The sequence below is a fragment of the Apis laboriosa genome, unplaced genomic scaffold, assembly GCF_014066325.1.
Source record: "Apis laboriosa isolate Shangri-la unplaced genomic scaffold, ASM1406632v1 scaffold5_cov152, whole genome shotgun sequence".
NCBI classification, from domain to species: Eukaryota; Metazoa; Arthropoda; class Insecta; order Hymenoptera; family Apidae; genus Apis; species Apis laboriosa.
The window spans coordinates 2,271,827-2,296,691 of NW_025223857.1; the positions used below are offsets into that span (position 1 = coordinate 2,271,827).

Below are 24,865 nucleotides of genomic sequence, written 5' to 3' on the forward strand. Positions count from 1 at the left end.
AATATTCTTGTGTAGTATAAAAAAATTTTTTATCGTTTGAAAAATTATTGTTGATTTTTAAAATATTTTTTTAAAACATGTTTCAGATAGAAAAGTTCAATGAAGAAAGAAGGCAAGGCATATTTTGATATCGTTATTTTTTTTTTTTTTTTTTTTTTATAGATAAATGGGTAGAATTTACGATGATGAAGATCATTTTTTAAATAGAATCGTTGTACTTTTTAATGCGTTATTAGATGCGTTATTAGGTGTGACAAGTCATTCTCTATAAAAAGAAAAACTATTTATTCAATTATTTTTTAAACTTATAATTTTTTGATTTAAAGTTTTAATATTTTTTTTTTTTTTTTATAGAGAATTGCACACGTTGCACACATGATTAATGCGTTGAAAAATACATGATATTATAATAATATAAAAAAACAAATTGTTAAAAAAACAAAAGTTTCTTAATCAAAAATAATCGAGATATGCCAGATGATGAGAATAAAAAAATCATTTTGTGTATTATTTAGAAGAAACTATAAAAAAATGTCCAGTATAAAGTAAGGGAGAAAGGTATAATAAAAGGTAATAAAAGGTAAGTATATAAACGGTAAGTATCTTTAGAATTAAGGAAACTGTTAAAAAAAAAGAAAAAAAAAAAAAAAAGAAAAAAATACCACAAAAAAAGCTGTAAAAGGTAAGTATATAAGGTAAGTATATAAGGTAAGTATATAAGGTAAGTATATAAAACTTCTTGTTAAATTATATTCTCCTGATAAAAAATCGAAAATTTGGTCAAAAATTTCAATCTCAGAATTCCTAGAAAAATTTCACGTGCCACCTCCTCTTTGATTATATTCTCCTGATACAAAATCGAAATTTTAGCTAGCAAAAATTTTTTCAGAAATTTTAAATCTAAAATTTTTTGGCCGATTTTTCGACTTTGTATTAGGAGAACATAAGTTGACAGGAGGTCGTTCGAGAAATTTTTCCAAGAATTTCGGCAGTTCTTGGAAATGACGTCAAATTCTTGGAATTTTTGAAATTCTTAGAAGTGACGTCAAATTCCTGGAATTATCGAAATTCTTGAACGAATAAAATTTTTCGCCGATTTTTCGACTTTGTATTAGGAGAACATAAGTTGACAGGAGGTCGTTCGAGAAATTTTTCCAAGAATTTCGGCAGTTCCTGGAAGTGACGTCAAATTCTTGGAATTTTCGAAATTCTTGAACGAATAAAATTTTTCGCCGATTTTTCGACTTTGTATTAGGAGAACATAAGTTGACAGGAGGTCGTTCGAGAAATTTTTCCAAGAATTTCGGCAGTTCTTGGAAGTGACGTCAAATTCTTGGAATTTTCGAAATTTTTGGGCAAACAAAATTTAAAATACAAAATGACATATAAAATTTTTATAGAATAATACACTTACCTGTTTTTTTACTTACCTTTTATATACTTACCTCTTCCAATTGACATATTTACAGGAATTAATCATTTTTTCACCATTTTACTTAAATCTAAGGGACTGAGGACAGTCCTATACTTATCTTTTCCATACTTACCTCTTTGAACTGCAGTAATTCCTGGAACAAAATATTTAATTAATAATACAACGTATTTTAAATATATAAAATATATATATATAAATGTACATATAAAGAAAATGTAAAGTTCATGTGTATTTATGATATGTAAAAATTGAAATTGATTTTAAGATCTTCAAAGCAATCAAAATAAGAAAAAGTATAAAAATAATTAAAAATTCGTACTATCTCTTGAGCGCATATATGTGTAAATTATTGAGCATGCGTAGAGAAAGAGTGAATAGTGCGAGAAGGATAGAGATAGGATAAAAATATTGAAATCAGCGCCATCTTCAGAGTGCCGCAAATGAAACACATAAAGAAAAGACAGAAAATCGTAAAAGAAGGATAGAGATAGGATAAGAATTGATTTTTGGCGCCATCTCTTGAGTGTAAAAGATACTAGTTCAAAGATAGGATAAAGTAGAATAGAATTAAGAACTTACGCCATCTCTTAACTATTTTCTTAACTACGTAATGATATGTTCTTAATTCTCAACAGATAATCCTAATCTTTAATTTTTCTGTCTTATCCTAAATCTTTAAAATAAATTTCTTTTATACTCAACAGATGACACTGATAGTCAATTCTTACTCTATTTCTCTATTATTTTCTGTCTTTTTATTATTTTCTCTTCTCTTATTATTTTCTGTCTTTTCTTTATATGTTTCATTTGCGGCACTCTGAAGATGGCGCTGATTTCAATATTTTTATCTTATCTCTATCTTTTTCGCACTATTCGCTCTTTATTTGTAAACTATAATCTGCACATATATACGTTATAAGAGATAGCTTGTAATTAAGTTTTTAATTATTTCTATTCTTTTCTATATTTAAGAGATTGATTAAAGATCTTAATAAAACGTATTCCAATTTTTATATATCAAAAGTACACATATTTTACATGCATGAGGATAAGAAAAAATAAAATGCAAATTGAAAAAGTGAAGTACAATTTATTAATAATATACGCAGCCAATCTTGACATTCGGTGCACCATCACGAATATAATCTGATACAATTATTGATACAGCCATATCGGAAGCGACTCGTCACGATTATCTTCCTTCTGCTTTATGTATATAAATACTTCGTAATTAAAATATAGATATATACATATTTATTTATATTTTTTTATATATATGTATGTATATATATATTTGTACAACCTGGACACACACGTCTAGAAAATAATTTCTAATTGCTAATTTTCTTTTTTGAATCTGTCGGTCGTTAACCCTTTATGGTCCGCTATCTTTGTTTCTTACAATACGAGTATCTATTCTTAAATAAAAAAAATTCCGAAGAATTTTTCGTTGTCATTAATATTTCTGATTTATAGAAGAAAGAAATTTTTAAAAAAAAGAATACTGTTGCAATAAAAAAAATCATAAGCCAAAAGTGTCATCGATTAGACCCTAAAAGGTTAAAGAATCAAAGAACACATGATCGAATCACGAATATTCTAACCATCACTGTAAAAAAAAAAAAAAAAAAAAAGAAATACATTTTGGACGAAATTTAAAAGTTCATCTATCAATGAACAATGTATATTATTCTTTTTTTGTAATATATTTGTTTCTAAAACAGAAAATGCGAAATTAACAATTAAGAAAAAATATATCACAGACAAAGAAGAAGAAAAATATAAATCACAAAAAATAATGTAAAATTTAAACACAGTTTTATACTAATCGTATAAAAAACATTAGCTCTATTAATTATATTATCATAAAAATATTTCTCTTTTTTTCTCTCTCTCTTCTTTATATCTTCCTCGTGTCTTTCACATTTTATCCAAGATTAACGCAAATTGACGAGGGAAACTTCTGTCTCTTGAAAATAGAAATGCAGATACTATAAAAACCAAGGACGGAGCAAGTGTGTCTCGACGCGAACGCAACAGACTAGAAAAGATCGAGAGAAAGAGTTTCCACTCGTCGTTCGCATCTTTAATTACAATCGGACCGTACAAAGGGAAAGATTCGTTCGAAACAATCGTTGAGAGTTCTTTCTTTCCAGAGCTTTAGCTGTTTTAATCCTTTACTTTATAATATCTTTAATAACTACTTACAACAATGCTGTAACATCATCATGAATCATAAATTAGAATTCATATATTATTATTCATCCATCCTTGAATACGACTCAATATGATAAAACAAAGGATTGATGATATGCACAGCTGCATTCAAACTTTCTTCTTGCAATTTTATAAATTTCTTTTTATCTTTTATCGTTACGACACACAATATCTGTTTTACAATCTGCAAATAATCAGATCGGAAAAGAAAAAAGAAAAATTAAATTATAATTCTAAAACGGTGCGCCACATTGTTTCAAAAGACTTTCATGTTTCTACTTTTCCCTCTACCTGAACTATTTTAACTATCACGGTATTAAATATATAAAAATACTTTACTTTTATCAGATTCTCTCGCCTGACTGATTTGACTATAAGAAAAAAATGTACAAAAGTTTTCATTAAATTCTGATTAAACTTAAATTTTATATCGATCAACGAAAGCATATGATTGAAAATTATTTATATATAAATAATAGATAACGATAGAATGATAAATGCATTAACATTCGAATGCATTTCTCAATAAAAAAGTCATCTTCATGGATCCTATTCTTTCTAAAGTTAAATAAATAAATTGAAATACTTGTCTCGATAAAATCAATGCCACTTTATACTTCTGAAGTATTCTAACCTTAAAAGCTCTAACAGCCATGTAATCCTCACGTATCTATATATCTAAAGACGCAGCAAATTCTTTTAAAATCGTGCTCATTTGACGAAAATACATATTCCTCTTTTTCTCTTTTTGTCTATATATAAATATCGTACAGAAAATATCATTATTCTAACCTTATCGAAGACGAAACAATTGATTTAAATCAAGTATCAGCTTGATCAAAATGTCTTTGAATGACTTTTCATCTTAAAATATTTATATAATTACTTTAAAAAGCTTTCAAATCTTGAAAAGTTAAGAAAAAATTCTATTGAATATTAGCTTATAAATTTGTCCAAAGATCAATTGAACATTCTGTTACCTTAGAAAATCGGAAGAAATACTTCATTCTTTACTACATTCTTTTTCAAATTTTGTTCTCCTCTTCAATTCGTTTCTTTTAATATTCATAATTCCTTTTCTTCGTTTTTTTTTGTTCTTCAAATAAAAAATTTTTAATCGAGTTATAAGAACGTTGCTATATTGTACTCTCTCTCACTAAACAAACACTATCGAAAAGACTGTTCTAATGATAATATCGTACAGGGAAAAGACCATCCGTGCACCGAATCTACAATAATCGCATTTGCATGTGTATATATATGTTTTTAAGTACGAAAATGCGCAACCAGTGCAACAATGTCGAAAAATTACCGGAAAACACCGGTTTTTGTTATACAAAATTTTGTAAGTACAAGTTCTTATCGACTGAGCCGAATAGTGGAGACGATGGAATGTTCGACGATTACAGACTATATTTTAAAAGTAAGAAAGGCGAAAATATCAGCCGACTATTGTGCAAACTTAAAAAAAAATCTCGTATCTTTTTGAACATGCTTCTTAATCGTGTCAGATCTTAATTTGATAATATAAATTAATTAATATTTATAACTCGCGCAAAATATTCAATAGAATATTCTATTGATAATCAGACATTCGAATAACGATATCTTGCGAGCTGTGTTTTTTAAGATTTACAGTTTGAAAATTTTGAAAGTTTCCAAATTTTAATTATCAACTTTAAAGATTTTAGAAACTTTCATTGCCGATCGAGACGATTTTTCGTAATCGTCGCGCATCATGCGGTGATATATATCGTTATTACGATTTATATTTAGGGCAAGTCAAAGGAACTATGATTTTAATACCGTAGCGTCTCGCGGAAATACGCATTTTCGTCTTGTTCTTACTTTAAACGATACTGGAGAACAGAACCGACTACTCGCCATTAACAGAAACATGTTCGGCCGTGAACTGGTTCCTGAGTTCGTCTCGTGAATATGTTCACTAGTTGGCAGTGTACTCTGTCAACAAATATTACAGATAAATTATATCATTTCGTTCGAGTAATTTATTTATGAAAAATATTCGACAAAATTATTTTTCTCGTGAATTTATAATATATATTTTCATTGAATTAAATAAAATAAAACCTTAATAAATTTCCAATTATTCTGAAAGCACAAAAATTGTAATTTTTTAATTTAGAAAATAATTCATAAGATTGAAAATGATAAGATATCAAAGGATGGTAATGAAACGGTATGAGAAGTTTACGTGTGAAAGAGATGAGACCGGAAATGAGCTTAGAGTATCCGCAAATATCCAAGTGAGTGTTTACCTGATTTTCACGTTGGAGTTATCGATCACCTCGCCATCACAGTTCCACACGCTCAGGTTTGAACTCATATAGCGATTGTTAATCTCTCTGTCGGAGTGCATGTGCATGGTGGGCAGGGCGCGGAACGTGAACTCCCTCGCTCTGTACACCTCCACGAAGGGTAGATCGTACTGGAGGAAGGCAAACAGATAAGATCAATTCGTGTACAACCACCATAATACATAATGAAGAGGAGTGTATTGCGTTTGCCCTTTTGTACATATGTATGTATATATTTTATTATATTATTATATATATTTGTATATTTAATTTTTTATTTATATTTGTTTATTATGTATATTTGATTAGATTTTTTAAATTCTAAATGAAATTATTTTACACGTTATTCACAGGATTTAGAAATGTTAAAAAATTTGAAAATTTGGAAATTTCAGAAAATGGATTGGAAGTAGAAAAAAAAAAAATATGAAAATTTCACACACCAGAGTTTTCTGTTTGCTGGACAACCTGAGCAACATCCTAATATTGTTAAAGAGCGAGGTATGTCGAACTAGAATCACATCCACGCAACCATCCCCAATATGACAGTGGGGACTGAATCCCATAGGACTTCTGGCACAACCACACGCGAGATTGGCACCATTTACCATGAAGAATTTGCCTCTGACAGTCATCCATCCTGAGATTAAGTTAATAATAAATATATAACAAAAACTGACGATAAAAAAAATAAAAAATTTAATTTGATAAAATGTAATACAACTAACTGGATATTTCTTTTTCCGAATTGCTGTTGTGCATGTGTTGCAGACATCTAGTGCAGTTTTTTGTACACCTTGTGCTGGTCGCTGGATGGCAAGGGTCCGAAAGAAGTTGGATCTCACCTTCATAACCTTTATTCCCAAGGATCTTCTTGAAACCTTCAAGAGTTCAAATCGATGTATGTATCTCATTATTCTTCTTTTCGTAATTTTTTTAGTTCTTAGCGAATATTAATTCTTATTTCTTTTGTATAGATAAAACTTTGATAGTAATAAAGAAATATATATATATAAATTATCAGGCTGTGAAAGAAAAAAAAATGATTAAATATATATTTATTATAAAAAAAATTATTGTATGTATATATTTGAAATTAATAAAAAACTAGAAAGATAACATATTTTTATTTTCTTGGAACAATTAAATAAAATAAACGTAAATTGATAAAGTTTAATAAAATCAAAAATATTGATAAAATTTATGAAAATTTTGAGAAATATTGTTCTAATAAAATCGAAATATATTAACTTTCAAAAATTGGAAATAGAAAATAATAGAGGAAATATTTAAAGTAGATCTATTTTAATTAGATTAATACATTTATGTTTATTATCACCTTTAATCAATACAATTTTGTTTACAATTTTAGAAATAGGTATCAAACTCTTAATGTCTATAATACATTTAATAATATCTTCAAATAGCTTTGTGTCATCTTTCTTGATATTTCCTGCAAAAAAAAGTAAATATATTGTAAATCCTGAATTACAATTTTAGATTTATAAAAACCACACCATTTTAGATTAATAATTTAAATTGTATGTAGTTATAATTCTAATTAGTAGATAACATATCTATGATCTATCTTTCACTATATAGAAAAGAGGCATTTTAACATAAAATGATAAATACACACAGAAAAAAAAGGATACATACTTACCTACTTAAATAATTTACCTTGATCTTTCGCATTTCACAAATCTCCCGCAAGAATGCGCGCTAAGACTATATTAACTAGTGCCATCTTCTTATTCTTCTTTGTACTGCCATTATGTACAATATTTGTAAGAATCTTTTAAAACACTTTCACGAAATGCTTCATTTAAAATTTTTTTGCATTATTATTTTTTATCTATCTTTTTCTGGCTTGTCATTATATTAGTAATAAAAATAAGAATATAAAAATTTGTATATATATATATATATTTGTATAAATAAAAAAAGTTATAAAATCTGTATATAAATAAGTATACAAAAATCTGAATGATAACTATCGTTCATATAATATTTGTTTCCCTTCCTTCTCGAACATGCAAGTGTTCCTAGGAAACTAAAACAGAAATTAAAACATCGAAGTTTCGACTTAAAGAAACTCGTAAATTTCTTTCTGAGCTGCCATATCCTACTTCCTACATACATTTTTTAAAATTCTCAATGCAAAACAACTATATTTTACATTTTTTTTTTCTCTCTTGACCTCTCTCTTTCACCCATATCAGTAAATCATATTTCATTTCAGATAAATAGTTCAAATATTCCTTTCAGACTACACTGAATACTAAAGGACAAATAAAATTAATAACTATCTACCAAGACTGGGAAAAAATAAACTTTTAAAACAGATAATAAATAAGAAATAATCCTATTTACAGAATTTTGCAAATAAATTTTCTTTTTTGAAATTTTTCCCAATTCCTGTATACGTATATGTATAATATATATAATCTATCTATCATTAACACACAGAACTAGACAATCGAACAAAAGAACCTTTATTCCACTTCAAACAGACATATTTAGCTCATACTTACCCGAATAATCGTATCTCTGGGGACCCATCCACCGGAACTTCTCGCTGTCCCGTATCACGTCACCCAGGTAACCGTAACTGAGCATACTTGCGTATAACCTGAGCAACGTGTGGTCGTTGTGAACCGAGGAGATGTCAAGGCCGGCGCTGTCGCCGAAGATGATATGTATAGCCGCTGTTTGCACATCTGTGGTTCCGTGAAGACTATAAGCAACCGTATCGGTACTTCCGCTGGGTATCACGCCGATCGGAAGCCGAGGAGTCGGTAAGTCCGCCTCAGGATTGTTGGGGTCGATCTGTCGATCCCTCGAAGTCCTCAGCACGAGGCCGTTGATCACCTCGGCGAGGGTACCATCTCCACCGATGCAGACCACCGCCTGCAAGGGTGGGAAAGGGTTAAAGTATAATTTTTTTACTAAGGATAAAAGGACATTTTATATTTATTTATAATAAAATTTATAATATAATAATATAATATAATATAATAAATTTATAATAAAAGGTTTTAAAATAATTTATTTATATTTTATATAAATAAAAGATGAAACTTACGTGGAAATCTGTAAGATCAGTACTTAAGAGGATATCACGGATATGATTCACCCTCTCTGTAACAAGCATCTTCGTTTCGATCCCAGCAATGGTCATCAACGGTTGCACATCCTTCTCCCAAATCTTCAACCCTTTCTTTTTCCCTCCAAAAGGATTGACGAACAGTAAGATCTTTCTGGGACGATGGGTTAATCCTGGAAAATCCATCGAGAAATTTACAATCAAATTTCAAAATAATTTCAACAATTTTATTGGCACGATTATTTATATAATTAATTTTTCTTTTTTTTTTTTTTTTTTTTTTTTTTTTTTTTACCAGAGTAAAGTCAAGAGTTAATTTAATTCAAGAAAATTGGTCGAGGTGAGGTAAAATCAGTTTTATTTATTCAAAGGTATTTTTTTTTTTTTTTTTTTTATTTTTGTAGAAACGCAACGCGACAAACAAGAAGCCGGATCAATACTTATGGCCACTGGTTCTCTCATCAAGATAAACCAGAAAGAGATCGCGTTACACGCACGGGAACGAAACCACCACCCTGTTGTTTTTCCATTTCACCTTCTTGCCCCATCCGCAGGAGAAGGGCGTAATTCGACGATGGCATTTTGATTGATTGGAATGGGCGGTAAGCTCGTTTACACAATGTTAGGAATATTACGGAATATCGTATGGAATAGATACCCGATTAGCTATCGGTTGACCATCGATATTTTGTGTACACGAACAAACAGAATTATCGTTTATAGCGTAACAATTCAAATAAAAATATCCGCAATGCTCAAGGCCTGATCGATAAGTAATTTCATTTTATTCTTCTACTAGGTGAAAGTAGATTTTATTATTTCTAAATATTTTTAATACGAATTTTACAATTTGTTTGTTTTGATTTGATATATTGTTGAAAGTATTATACGATAATTTTTTTTTTTCGTGAAAATAAAATGAAAAAAAAAAAAATGTCACGATTGTTGAGATTGAAAAAATTTCCCGCGTTCATTTTTTTTCTCTCTTTCTCTCTCGATTCATTGGAAGTTGCGCGCCTGCTCCCATGCTATCCTCGTGGCGGAGGCACGGTGACCCGCGGTGAAAGTGTACCCGGTCGACCGCTGTAATTCGTTCCCGATCTGATCGAGCTTATTTTTATCCTCCAACATGTCAACTTGTCCGCGACTTGTATGTATTTTTTCACGAAAATATGCCACGAAAATATTGTACGTAAATTCAGGTGAAAATAAAAGAAAAAGAAAAAATGACAAAAACGAGAAAAATAGATAAATAGATTACGATTTATATTATTTTAAATTAATAAACGTATGTAACGAAAGAAGAGAGGACGTATTAATATAAATATTTAATTATTTAAAAATATTTTAAAAATTAAATTATTTTCCAAGAATAATTTGTTCTTTGTTGTTTGGTACGATATGACAATGGGATAGAAAGTTGAAACTATTGACGTAGACTTTATGAAAGAATCATTATCGCTTCAATCGTGCACAGAACCGGTTTGAAATAAAATGGACTTTGTTTTCAGGAAACTCGCGTCACCATGACATTTTCTTGGAGTTTTTTTTTTTTTTTTACTTCCATCAAGATTACAAGTGTAAATGTTATAGCATACGATTGTCGAATAAAACAAGAGTATTTCGACGTGAAAAATGAATATCACGTTTCTTCGTTTCCAGAAACAAACGATAAGATATTTGAAAATATTATTCTCGTTGGAAATGATCGAACGGAGTTGCAAAGTTTCATCTATTAATAGTGAATATAATAATACCAGGAATAAAACAAAGTTGTAACAATCTTGCAAAAAGTCGAAGCGACTCGTGACGAAATAGAAAGCGATAGTTTCAACTCCTACAAATTTAATAAACTCAAGGTTAAAACAGAAAACTTCTAAAGTTGAATTATCACTTTCTATTCCCATTCTATAAATTACAATTTTAAAATCGATCTCATAGACTCGTCGACACCAAGAAGAAATGAAACAGAAAATGACAATTTTAACACTTACAAATTTAATTATCCATAAATCTCAGATTGAACAAACCTTTAAACCGTGATCATATTCTCTATTTCTTTCCATTGATTGCTTTTTTAAAAACTATCATTTTTAAATCTTAACGTGAACTTTAAAACTTTAACTCTTAAAACAACCTATCTAGTATACCTAACCTACAATTATCCCAAAACTCTGTCGTCCCTCTATAAACTATCGTAAATCTTTTATAAACCCGTCGTCCTCTATAAATCTCGTCTAAACGTTGTGCAAACTAAAATTGTCGAGAAAGAGAGAGACACTTATTTCGAGCATCGTTATTAATAACTCGAAACACCATGCGAAAGCATCCATTCCCAGACGCTCTTCAAACATGCATTACACGGCGTGAAGTAGCGTAGTAACGAGAGGCGTCAGACCGAGAGAATGGTTTATTTAAGCTGTGCACAAATTGCACGTGTGCATCCTCGAGGCTTTTTATCCGGTGAATGAGGATGACGTAAAGGCCGGAGGGACAAAGGTGCACGAGGGGGGGAAGAGTCGTGGCCGCGAATAGGGAGTTTTGCAAGGTGAAGTGTCGCTCTACGAAGTGTCATGGCGCACTGGTCGATAGAATGCAACGTTTCCCCGCGCTCGCTCTTCCAGTTTTGTCCGTTTTCCTGTGAGCTTTATAAGCAGAGACGAGGGCTTCTTTTCTTTCAAGTTTTCCAGTATCGGGCTATTTTATCAATTCTACCGAAGTTGGATTTGGATTCTTCGCTTGTTCCAGGTTCGAACTTTTCTAGGTTAAATGTCACATTCTCTACGATATCTTCTCTCGTTTCGAGTTTCATAAATAAATACGAGGATTTTGATTCTTCTCGTTCGTTGAATTTTTGATCTTGGATCCCATTAAATTTGGATTCCTCGCTTGTTCCAAGCTCGAACTTTTCTAGGTTAAATGTCACGTTTCCTGCGATACCTTCTCTCGTTTCGAGTTTCGTAAATAAATACGAGGATTTCGATTCTTCTCGTTCGTTGAATTTTTGATCTTGGATTCTATTAAATTTGGATTCTTCGCTTGTTCTAGCCTCGAGTTTTTCTAGATTAAACGTTACAAATGTTCTTCGATTCATAAATAATTTCATAAATAGGTACAAGGATTTGGATTCTTCGCTTGTTCCAAGCTCGAACTTTTCTAGGTTAAATGTCACGTTTCCTGCGATACCTTCTCTCGTATCGAGTTTCATAAATAGATACGAGGATTTCGATTCTTCTCGTTCGTTGAATTTTTGATCTTGGATTCTATTAAATTTGGATTCTTCGCTTGTTCTAGCCTCGAATTTTTCTAGATTAAACACAAATGTTCTTCGATTCATAAATAATTTCATAAATAGGCACGAGGATTTGGATTCTTCGCTTGTTCTAGGCTCGAATTTTTTTAGGTTAAGTGTCACTTTCTGCGATTTCTTCACTGATCTTCTTTGATTTTGAGTTTTATAAATATTTGAATTTGGATTTCTTTGATCTTGAATTCTATTAAATTTGGATTCTTCATTTGTTTTAGGCTCGAATTTTTCTGCATTGAATGTGAAACTTTCTGCGATTTCTCTTCTGGTTTCGAAGTTAGTTTGTAAGTAGACACGGAGAACTTGGATTCTTTTATGAATTCTTTCAAACTTTGAAGTTTTGAACAATTTTTCTTTAAATTCTTGATTTCTCTTGGATAAAACAATTTTTCTAAATTTACAACTTTATAAAGCGAGGAATTTATCGACAGAGAGAAAAAAAATTATTCGTCAAGCTATATAAAATTTTCTATTTTCATTATAATTTATCTACTCGATAAAAAAAAGGATGAAAGAATTTGTAACTCGTTTGAAAGAAACAAAGAGAAACTCGCTCGATATACCAAAGTTCAAAATAGTGAAACTAGAGAAACTAAAAGTGTCATTAACTTCTTTTCAAGAGTTAATTACTCTTCAAATATAGCTCAAGTCGAGCTTTCAAATTTGTCTAATCTGAATATCTTTGTTCTCTTTTCTTTATTTTTCTTTTTTTTTTCCCCCTCTTCAAGCAAAAAATATATCTTGATTAAACAGCCTTGATCCGCAACCAACGACCCAGTTCCATCGTGAGCCGAGTTTAATCCTTTCTATTCGTTCACGAGGAAACGTAACACCGTTTACTACGATTAATCGTTCGAGAAGGTACGTTTCAAAAAAAAAAAAAAAGAACTATATCGCATTTCGTTTCGTACAAAGGATGGATCGTTTCGATGAGATTGAGAGGAAAATTTAATTCGAAAGTTTTTTTTTTTTTTTTTACGATCTATCGTGAAATCGAATGAAAATCAAACTTGAGTTTTTCGTTACAAAACTCAATTTATTTCTTACAAGATCTCGTTACACCGATTGATGAAAGGCTTTGATAATCGATATCCGTTCAATTATTTAAACGATTTCCACAACTGGAATAGAAAGGAAATAACAACGAGAATCCACTTTCACCTACTTTTCCTCTATTTTCGTGTTTCGTGCATCGATACCATTACCACGAATTCATTAGTGTTTTTCATCGGTTGTTTCCACTCGCTTGTTCCGTAGTAAAGGGAAGATGATTAATATCCTTTCATGGAATATTTTAAAAGTCGACTTCCTATTACGTATTTATCAATCTTGAATACGGCAATTTTAATATACGGAGTGGGTTGTGTAATACGATTATCTGAATTATTTTTTCAGATAATAAGATTATAATATATTTTAATTTTAATAAACGCTGTAATAAATAAATAAATAAAAACGGTATTTTATTTATTTTGGATTAATATTTTGATAAGTATCGGTGAAAGTGATGAGAACACTTAACTATGAGAAAGTATTAAATAGTAAAAGAGGAAAGAAAATTTGACGAAATTTCACTTCGTTAATCTTTATCTATCTGGAAAAATATATTTTTAGAGACGGAACGATTAAAAGATAATTATCGTGGTGGCGTCAATTGTTTTCTATAATCGCAATTTTCTAATAAATCGCAAAAGATAATGTCAATTCTGTTTGTCAGATTACATTTTTTTTTTTTTTTGCTTTTTATTCGATATTAATAACACCGATAAAAATATTTACGATTCTTAAGAAAATTCTACGATCAATTTTTCGATTAATGAAATTCGAAAATTCGTCGATTTCGCAAATTGGATCGATTCGATCGGAAACTTCGGGCAAACAAATTTCAACACGAGTTGAAAGTTATCGGCAATTCCGATTTCGATTATTAGAAAATTGGATCCAATTCCACGATTAGAAACTTCAATCAAATTCCTCGAATACAATTGTTGAAAATTGTGACAATTCGATTCCATTATTAGAAAATTGGACCAATTTCAATTCCAATTGAAATTGGAAAACTCGATGGAAAATATGAACGATCGTTGAAAAATTATTAGAAAATTGGGCCAAAAATTTTTCAATTTTACGCGATTAGAAAATTCGACCAATTTCGTTTCAACGCGAATTAGAAAATTAGTCCAATTCCACGAATCTTCTAAAATTGAATCAATTCTATGTGATAATTAAAGAAAAGAAGAGAGGAGGAAGAGAACTACTACTTGCCCATGAGGTAATTTCGTATGGTCTTGACCCAGGAGGCGACTTGTCTCGGGTCTGTGTGGCTCATGGTCACGCTGTGATGGCTCCATTTGTTCTTTGGCCCGTGCACAGCGTAGTGGAGAATGAAATTCGTCGGGCACACGGTAGGTGACGTGGGCGACGTTGTCAGTTGCTTCTCCTTAAAGTTTACCCCGTGTATCCAATCATCACCGTAGCGAACGGCGAGCACGTCGGTCATTGGTAGCGTCCATCTTGCTGGAAAGATCGTTGGAAACAAAAAAAACTTGGTCAATAGAAGTCAAAGGAAATTATCGTTTTGCCTCTTCGTTTGTATCTCTGAATTGTAATTTTTAAGGTTAAGAAAAATTTTCAAGTTATTTTAAAATTATCTTGGAATTAAATTCGATTTTTACAAAGAAATATTCATTTTATGTCCCATTGTTATTGATACAAGTTATATACACAGTAGATACATAATTTAGGCGTGGGATCGATTCTCTTAAATTATTCTTTCCTCGCTAAAAAGATAAAAATATCTGCATGGAATCGAAAAATTGGTTATTACAGATTATGATACAGGATTAGATAATAAATGAAAGAGGAAACAAGTACGAGTGGAAAGACGAGAGACAAAGGGGATTCGATTTACCGTTCTCTAATAGCCGCCACTTAATATCGCAACAGGGTGACGAGAACAAAGGCGAGCCAAGCTCAAAACGTCCGATTGTTTTGCATAATTGAACTAGCTGCTTCTACTCGTCCGCAAAATACCCTATGAAATATAATCGATATTCTCTATGTTCGAATGAACACGAGAGAAGGAAGAAAGGGAAAGGAAGAGACGAGGAAACATAACCTCCAATGTAAAGGTTTCGGTTTCGTTTTTCTACGATCGAGTGATAAAAAGAAAATGAAAAAAAAAGATATAAAATAAAAATACGCGTAATCGATGTTTTAACGTTTTAGATTAGATTAGTCAGAAATGAACAATTTGATCCACCAACATCTCTCTCTCTCTCTCTCTCTCTCTCTCTCTCTCTCTCTCTCTCTCTCTCTCTCTATTCGAAAGATGAAAGAGTTTTATTTGTGATTATTTCTATCGTTATTAACAAAGATCACTGAATCATCTCTGGATAGAGAATTGTTTAAGATGGGACAAGGTAGCCTAAGATAACCAGGAGATAAAACGAGATATAGGAGAGGCGGGAAAATACGATTGACACTTCATAAAAGCGATAAGAGTGGTGATAACGATTTTTGCAATTTTTTTTTCTTCTTATAAAACCGTTGCGAACTTTTAGTTAAATAAAATTTATTCTTAATTTTTCGAAAGAATTGAACTTGAAATTTTGTATACTTCTTTTTCAACGTTTAAATTATATTTTCAACATTGTTGACGAGTAAATATTTTACTAGAGCTTTTGTACGAGAAAAAAATTCTTTTTTCAACGTTACGCATTTCTTATATCTTGATATTAAACAATTTTTCGAAAATATTTCGATTAGATCGAATAAAATAAATTCGTTCGCTGAAATTTATCGTGTAAATTTTTCTGAATGTTGCTCGACATAGCGCGATATATTTGGCACGAGGATTGCATAAAAACATTATAGTCGTTAACTGACTCGGTTATCGGCGGGACAGCTGTCATTCGAAGCCAAATTGCGAGTGTATGTGTACCAACTATAAAAGCACGATGAACTTGCCGAAGATAGATAACGAAATTACGTAATTGATAACGGCCACAATGCATCCATCGTGAGTTTTGATATATTTTTTTTTTAAACCTATCGATATCCAACGATTAGTAAATAAATACAAGCCTCAAACGTTTAGCAACGTTTAGCCGAAACGTTTCTCAAATTTTGCAACTTTGATGATTTTTTTCTGAAATCAAGAAGAAAGGATTATTTTCGAGAAAAGGAAAAATTCATAAAGTGTTTTATAGAATAAAGTGTTTTCTTATAAAACTTGACTATTTTTTTTTTAACTGCAAAATTGTCGATTGAAAAATTTCGTTTTCAAATTTAAACAAAGATTCGATAATTCTTTTATGATGAGATTCATCATTTCGTTGTTTGTCATTTGCGTTAAATATTTGAGGATTTAAAAATTAGCTCGTACGTTATCATATTTTTTTTGCTGCTGCTAAAAATAGATAAATAATACGTATTTAAAAAGTATAATGTATGAAAAGAGGATAAAATAAAAAAGGAGAAAAAAAAAATAAAATTACCTGTCAATTACATTTTCCAATGTGTTAATCGTCGTGTTAGCGATCCGTAAATGTAAATCCGCGCTAAAAATATGGTGCACATGGCCTATCCGACGAAAGATAGTAGCGAGAGTGTTTTGCACTCTTTCTGCGAGTGCACTCGCATCGATTCGTTCCACTTTCTCATCTTATCATTTAAACTACACCTCGTAACTGGACTCGGATGTACGCAAAATCACATTTCATATTTACAGTTCATATACAGTTTCATTATTTAATCCATATATATGGGAATTTATATTTGATTTTCAAATATCGTTCTTCATTTGTTTCGATGAAGAGAAGAAAAAAAAATAATTAAAATTTTACACTCGACCATGACGATGACCAATAATAAATTAATTTTATTTGCAAAGGACAGAAACTAGCAATATAAAGATCTCGAACACGAATGTTAATAATACTATTTTTACAAATAATATCGTTCCTCGAAAAATTAAATTTAAATTATTTATTTTCGTTTATTCTCTTCAGTCACATGTTCCACGAATTAAATGTACATGATTGAATAAACGAGAAACAATTATCCGCCTCGATTCTACTCTCTTGTTTGCATAAACAATTCGATATCGTATCCGAACGTCTGAGAAATCATAGAAATTCGCGGGTATCGTGGGAAATTTGCATGTCCTCCCACGCTTGGTGGCTGTTACGAAGCCCGGTGAAGACTGCGACTGTGACCCAGAAACGTATCGAGCCTTTGTCTCTGCCTCGTTTGAGAACTTTCCACACGTGGAGGTTGTGCCGTCAAGAATTATCTTTTAGAAAATGAGCATCGTAATGGATAGGATGGAGAAGGAGAGAGAGGAGAAGGAGGAGAAGAAGGAGAAGGAGGAGGAGGAGGAGGAGGAGGAGGAGGAGGATTGTCGTTGAGCGAGTCGAAAAAACGCAAATGACCAAGGACAAGGTCGACCAGTGGTCACTCGACGTTCAAGAGAATTTTTTAGAACCAGTCCTCTCTGTTTGTATATTTTATTTATTCCTATGTGAAATTCTTCGGAAGAATATAAACCGAGTGTGAATATCGTTTCTTGGAACTAAGTAACGATTGAAGTAGCGAAGTTATAGCGTTTTCTTTAATTTTTTCTTTTTGTTTTCTTGTAATAAAAACCCAATTAAAAATGCCAAATTGTACAATTTTCTGAATATAAATAAAGTTCAAGTTGAAGTGAATTTTATTCTATCTATAGTTAGAAACTATATTCATGTATTTAATATGAAATACAAGCATTCTATGTAATATAATATTTCTGAAATAATTTTAATTAATATGTTATTATTACTACAAGAAGATCCTCCGCTACGATAATTAGAAAATAATACGATATAAGAATATTTCTGAAATCATTTTAACAAGTATATTATTTCCAGTACTATTTTAAGGATAACAAGATTCTTATATTAATTTAAAAAAAAATGCAAAATGTTTCCTAATAGAAATAATTTTAATGATAATGTAACTCTAATAATAAATGAAAAATGTATTCTATATATAACAGAATATCATTTTTTATATCATTATATATCATTTTATATCATTGCCATAACAATGACCAAGGATTTGATCTTATTATAAAATGAATATGAGAAAGGATATCCAGTAGAAAAATTTAATCTTAAAAGGGATTGAAACGTCGAGGATAATTCGTATTGAAGGTGCACCGATCGAGCCTTGATTCGAGCTATCGTCGAAGAGAATCCGTAATTCCTTCGGGCCATCCGTTGCAGTCTGAATTTGTTCGAGTAATTTTAGGCGGCGTCGGTCGTTCACACTTCGATCTCCAGCTCAACAAGAGACCTTCGTTTCACAGAGATCGCCTGTGTAAGGTCGCCTGTTTTTTTTCAACGAAATACCTTTTATTACCTTCCCTGTACTTATGCTTCAGTTGACATAATTCTTTTGCACTTCCTGATATTTAGAAACGTGTTTTTCTTTTCTTGGATTCGAGTTCTTTGAACTGGATGACGTATATCGTAGAAGAGAGATTCTTGAAGTTTCGAGGATAGATATTTTTCTTAATAGTGTTCGATAAAGAATTCGTAATTTAAATATTTATTTATTTATTTTTTTTTAAGAAAATATATTATTGCCTAGGTTTTTTTTTTACGTATATTTTTAAAATGTTAATGAAGCATATTGTATGATATATTAATATTAATTAATATACGTAAATGCATAATATTGTAGCATACATTTACTTAAATATGACTGGAAACGATACTCATGCGATTTATCTATTCAAATTGAAGGGGAAGAAACGACGGAAAATGTCGGAAAAAATTTATGTCTCGGCTAAAAACCTACACATTAAATGAACTATCATTGGAATAATAATATATATTTGCGAGTAATTGATGCATGTAAGATAATAATTATTACGTAATTAATCATTCGAATCTTCGTTTCATAATTTATCAGAAATTTTTTTCTGTCACAATACCACGATATTTTTTTTTTTTTTTCTTCTAAAACACTTCTATATCTTTCCTTTAAAAAATTTTTCCTTTGAAAAATTTCGTTGTAAAATAATTTTTCATACAATTCTGCAAGAAATTTTATCGCAAATGCAAACGATCAAACCATTTTTTAAAAATAATCCAACGTCCAAGGTGATTGTTTAATGGCGGAAAAAAAAAAAAAAAAGATAGGCGATAGAACTCTTGGCATTATTACATCAGTTCCACGGGATGAGAGAGGAAAAAGAAAAAAAAAACGTTACGCAGGCTCATAATTAAAGTGTTTCGCAATAAACACACGCTACCTGCAGCCATGAGACGCGGCCTTTTCCTCCCTTTTTAATAAACGCGAATATATAATATCCGATCGAGAAAAAAGAGGGAAAAAAAAAAAAAATATATATATAGCGAAAATTATTATAAATCTTCCATTCTAATAAGAATCTTGATCTTCGATCGTGATTTGTTACCACGTTGCGAAGCACGTATTCGTATTAATTAAGTAGAATGAGATTCCGATTATAATTTTTTTATCGAGAATTTTTCTTTTTTTTTCCCTTTTAATTAATTACAATTATTATTGATGAGAGATGATATTCTTCGCATAAATTTATGTTATAATTGCTTTTTAATAATTATCATTTGTGCATTTGCATTTGATATAATGAATTGAAAAATTGTTGTTTTGTAACAACAGCAGATCTTTTTTTTTTTTTATCGTGTAAATTAGACGCGAATATAAACGATAAAAAATAAACGATTTATCGCAAACTGTATTCAGTAAGAATTAATATAAGAAATAAGCAAATCAATAATATTTACGACAAAATCAATAAGACGAACAAATAATAGAAGATAATAGAAAAATGCAAATGATTGTTATTTGAAATGCGGTGGGAATGGTATGCACGTGGTCACGTGATTGAGATAATTGAAACGTGTGCCAAAGCATTGCTGGTGTTTCGGTGACGAAAAGGATGCGAATCGATAAGATCGAAAGAAGAAACATGGACAACAAGGTCAGCCAATTCGTATCTTTTTTCTTTCTCCTTCTCTCTCTTTCTCTCCCTTTCTCTTTCGATATCCCTCTCTACTCGATATCATCAGTGTAAGCACTTTGACTAAGCCAAAAGAAATTACGTAAACGGAATATTCATATAAAAAAAGTCAAAGGCGCGTCAACATTGCGGTGGACGATATCTCATATATATATATATATATATATATATAATAATATCCAATAACTTGCAAGTTTGCCGAGTGCAAACTCATTTTACGTAATCGTCTATCCATTCTTGAAAACGTGCATGATTTTGATGGAAATCAACTGGTTCGAGATTGGCGCGCTCCTAGGGAATTTTAATTGGAATCATGGAGGAAGTAATGGAGGAAAATGGAATTCAAGTTCGATTGCGTAATTATCATTTAAGATGCGATGTTTATACGAGTATAATTATAATAATTAAAATTCAATGTGACAGTTTATATTAGATATATTTGATGATTTTTATCTGTGAATTTCTCGCAGGAACGTTTATTTCATTTTTGAAGAAGATGCGAAAAATGAAAAAGCGATATATATACATAATCGACAACCGATTGGAGGAATCGAGAGACATGCGACCAACGTGCGGTTTGACCTTAACGGCCAAATGGATAACGTGGATCGAATCCGATTCGAAAGAATCGAGGCGTATTGGAATGCGTTTGTACCAATTTTCCCTAGATTACCGGGGGTCACTTGCGTGTTTGCAAGGATCGCTAACCTATTGAGTTATACTACGACCAACTGGATCGAGTTGCATTTCGCGAATTTATTATTGATATAAGTGCAATTTGCAATTTGAACGAAAATTACCACCAAACTTGCAATTTTTCGAATTTACTATCTATTTGAAAAAAAAGAGAGAGAAATTTATAAAGATATTTTTTTCGAAAAACTATATTCATAAAGGGAATATATTTAAAAATTTTCCATTCGATAATTTGTTAAATATTTATCGTCGTATTTTGTCATCTTAATTATCAAGATGAAAATCAACGTATCACATGTCATTACCTCTCAAAAAAAAAAAGAAAGAAAATATATGCAAAGGTAATCCAACCATAAAGGTAAAGCAAAACGTGAGCGAAGAGAAAAGAGGTAATAATCGTATGCAAATAGGAAGTGTTGTATACTAGCATCATCACTCGCGGACGGAATACTAAATACAAAAGACGCTGTGTAGAAAGAGCGTTAATTTATTCCATATTCGATATTTTTTTTCGAATTCTTAGCTCCGACACGCGAAATCGTGTTTCTAATTTTTTAAAATATATCAAAAATAAGATATCCTATTTTTTAAAATGTTAAAAATAAGATAAAATAAAAAAATCTTCTCTTTAAAATTCTCTTTCGTAACTTACGATTAAAAACTTACGATAAAAGAAAAAAAAAAAANATAAAATAAAAAAATCTTCTCTTTAAAATTCTCTTTCATAACTTACGATTAAAAACTTACGATAAAAGAAAAAAAAAAAAGAGAAGAAGAAAAAGGAATGAAGGATTTCATTGAAAACAGTAGAATGAAAAAAAAAACAAGATAGAAAAAATTAAAAAAAAAAATAAAAAGATAAAAGCCAATGTAATCAATATAAATATTGAATATAAGAAATATCAAGGCCTAAAGGATTTCACGAAAATTCGCGCGATTTTCTTTAATATTCAAAGGCGATACGAGCACAAGGAAACGGAACCTATGCAAACAAGCTTCAAGGACGAATGTACATGTGTCGTCGACGACCACCAATCGCCGAAAACTTATCGACATTCCGCCTGTCTATACGATACACGTAGTCAACAGTCAACATACCGAACGTGCATGTTTCCCTTATTTTTTGTCCGCCTACATAAGATTATGTCACTGTTTCCATTCTGTTTGGAATCCTTTTTATATATGTATCCCTCTATTTGAAATGTTTACTACATTTGCAGGAAAAAGTTTGGAGAAATTTAAATATCGATGTATAATTCTTTTTAATACTTTACGACATTGTACACGATAAAATATACAATGATGCATTTAAAAAAAAGAATATAAAATTCAAATAATAAAACTCAAAGAGAATCTACGATATAGATTTTGATAAGATATCATTATTATACGATACTTAATATAATAAAAATGATTTTTAAAAACTAGGATATAATAAAATTTAGAATAAAATAGATCGAATTATTTTATTAATAATAGATAAATCACAAGTTCACAATTTGATCGCAAAATAGTCAAGCAATCACAATAGTCTCGTCGGTACTACAATCTTATTTAGATTTTGTAACGTGAGACATGTGATAAATATGGCAGGAAACATTGAAACAATATCAATCATAGATTTATCAATAATTAAGATTAACGTTATAATTATTAATGGAAAGAAATTTATTTTGATAAATTTATGATATTGCAAATGAATTTTTTAATAGAAAAATAAATAAAAACAAAAACGAAGTGTTTATTTATGGCGAGAAAAAAAATGATTTTTTCAAATTCTGATTTTAGAAACTAAAGAAATGTTTTTCTAATAATTATTTCTAATAATAATGAATAATCTATTAACAATAAATATTTCATTAATATAACAAATAAATCATATTTGATTGAAAGAATCAATTTACATTATTTATATTTATAATAATGATAATATATTCCGATAAAAATAATTCGAAATCATAATATGATTATTTGTTATCAATGACTAATATGTAATAAAACAAAATTAATAATAGATAAATAAATAATGAAAGTAAAAATACAGCAATTGCAATTCCGTTAACAAAAAACTTGCAAAAAAATCGCGAGTCTTTTAATTTCCTCGTGAAACAATTTTTTCTGAGTATTATTTATCAGGAAACGCAGGAATCAATGTTCATAAAAATATTCAAATAATTAATAATCGTTTCAAGAAATTTCAATAGAAATCTGAAATTAAACATAACAAATGAAGAAACTTACTGTCGAATGGATTTTAACAAATCTATTTTCATGGAAACAAAAGAAATTTTCAAATGACGCGATTAAAATTTTCGATAATAAAAATTTAATAAAATATCTAAACGATTATTATAATGGCTAAATGATTCAATAAATTAGTCAACTGATAGTTGATTCGAGAATCAATAAATGAAATTCCAAAGATATCGAGAAATATGGTGGATTTCATAAGGAGATATTTTTCGGAAAAAAGTTATAGTAATTGAATGAAAATTTATTTAAATGTGAATTCAATTATCACAAATCATATCTTTCAAATTTTCCATTGATAAAGATTATATTATTTGCTCAACCATTTTACCCTACACAATAATCTAAAACATTTAAGTTTTTAATATCTCTTCAATAAATCAAAAAAATTTTTTAAACATATCGCAAACCTTATAAAATGCATGAAATTGCAAATTAATTTTAAATAAATATAATTTCACACATCCATTATCTAAATCTTGTTCTTAATTGATCACACATATGTGTGATCCATTCTAACAAATCGGAAATACTTGGTTTATGTTTCGCGCACGGTATCGCGCACTTTCTAACGCAACAATAACATAAGTATTAAAACTAAACAATATTTTTCTACTTGTCTCCACTTTTAAAAAATTACGAATATCCATAAAATTTTCTTTATGAATATTTGATATATAAATAATAGATTGTCATTCTTTTCAATATATTATCGATAACTATTCCTATAATATGTAGATATAAATCTAAATTATATATACTTACTATATGGAGGTTTCTCTGTTTCCCAGATGAGTGTACCACGATGAAAGTAGACTCTGCACCGTTTCTTTTTCACCACGAATGTGTTCAGGAGCACTGTCCTGGAAGATTGGTCTGAAATCTCCTGCATCATATTGACGGCTGACTTTGGCTGCCTTTCCAAAGGTAGCTCTTTCAACGAAGAAATTGTACAAATGTCATTTCCACACCGATCGATTTATAATATACAAAATAATTAATACGAAATCAGAAACAACTCTCACGAAACAAATAATCGAAATACACAACGACCTTGCTTGCTCGTTAGCTCGAGCACAACTGCGGCGCACGATCGACTTACTGTGAATCGTGTCAAACCGTAAATGTTCGGCTTTTATGATGGATAATGCCTTCAATCGGACATTTCTCTAACTACTAATACAAAACTCACTTGATCATTAATTTTAATTAAAAATAAAATACAATATAGATTTAATATGCAATATATTTTATTATTTGGTTTAAAATATAAATGAAATATAAGAAGAACTTGATTATTCGATTCATTTTTGATTAATATTTTATTTTTTAATCAAATTTGATATATAATTTAATATAATTTAATAAAATCACATAAAATAATAACATATTCTAAAATATACTTTATTTAATTTTATATTAAAATTTTAATCATTATTCATATTATAATCCTATTTTATACCGAATCAGTAATATTGAAACA

General features: G+C 30.0%; 1 protein-coding gene across 3 annotated transcripts; it reads right to left on the reverse strand.

Annotated features, from left to right (window-relative positions):
* Window positions 1-2,505: 2,505 nt before the first annotated feature.
* LOC122717987 (ceramide kinase) lies at window positions 2,506-24,461 on the reverse strand. Of its 3 annotated transcripts, XR_006347291.1 has the most exons (9): window positions 24,148-24,461; window positions 14,649-14,900; window positions 9,056-9,249; window positions 8,505-8,880; window positions 6,699-6,851; window positions 6,414-6,610; window positions 5,932-6,101; window positions 4,633-5,614; window positions 2,506-3,836 (listed from the first exon to the last, which is right to left on the reverse strand). XR_006347291.1 is itself a non-coding variant. In XM_043942595.1 (8 exons), exons 1-8 carry the CDS (start codon window positions 24,275-24,277, stop codon window positions 5,539-5,541), a joined length of 1,548 nt encoding a protein of 515 aa, XP_043798530.1. In that variant the 5' UTR covers window positions 24,278-24,461; the 3' UTR covers window positions 2,506-5,538. The 3 variants fall into 3 exon arrangements, 2 of the variants coding, with proteins under 2 accessions (XP_043798530.1, XP_043798532.1); XM_043942595.1 differs by having other exon boundaries at window positions 2,506-5,614; XM_043942597.1 differs by lacking the exon at window positions 24,148-24,461 and adding an exon at window positions 16,883-17,592 and having other exon boundaries at window positions 2,506-5,614.
* Window positions 24,462-24,865: the final 404 nt, after the last annotated feature.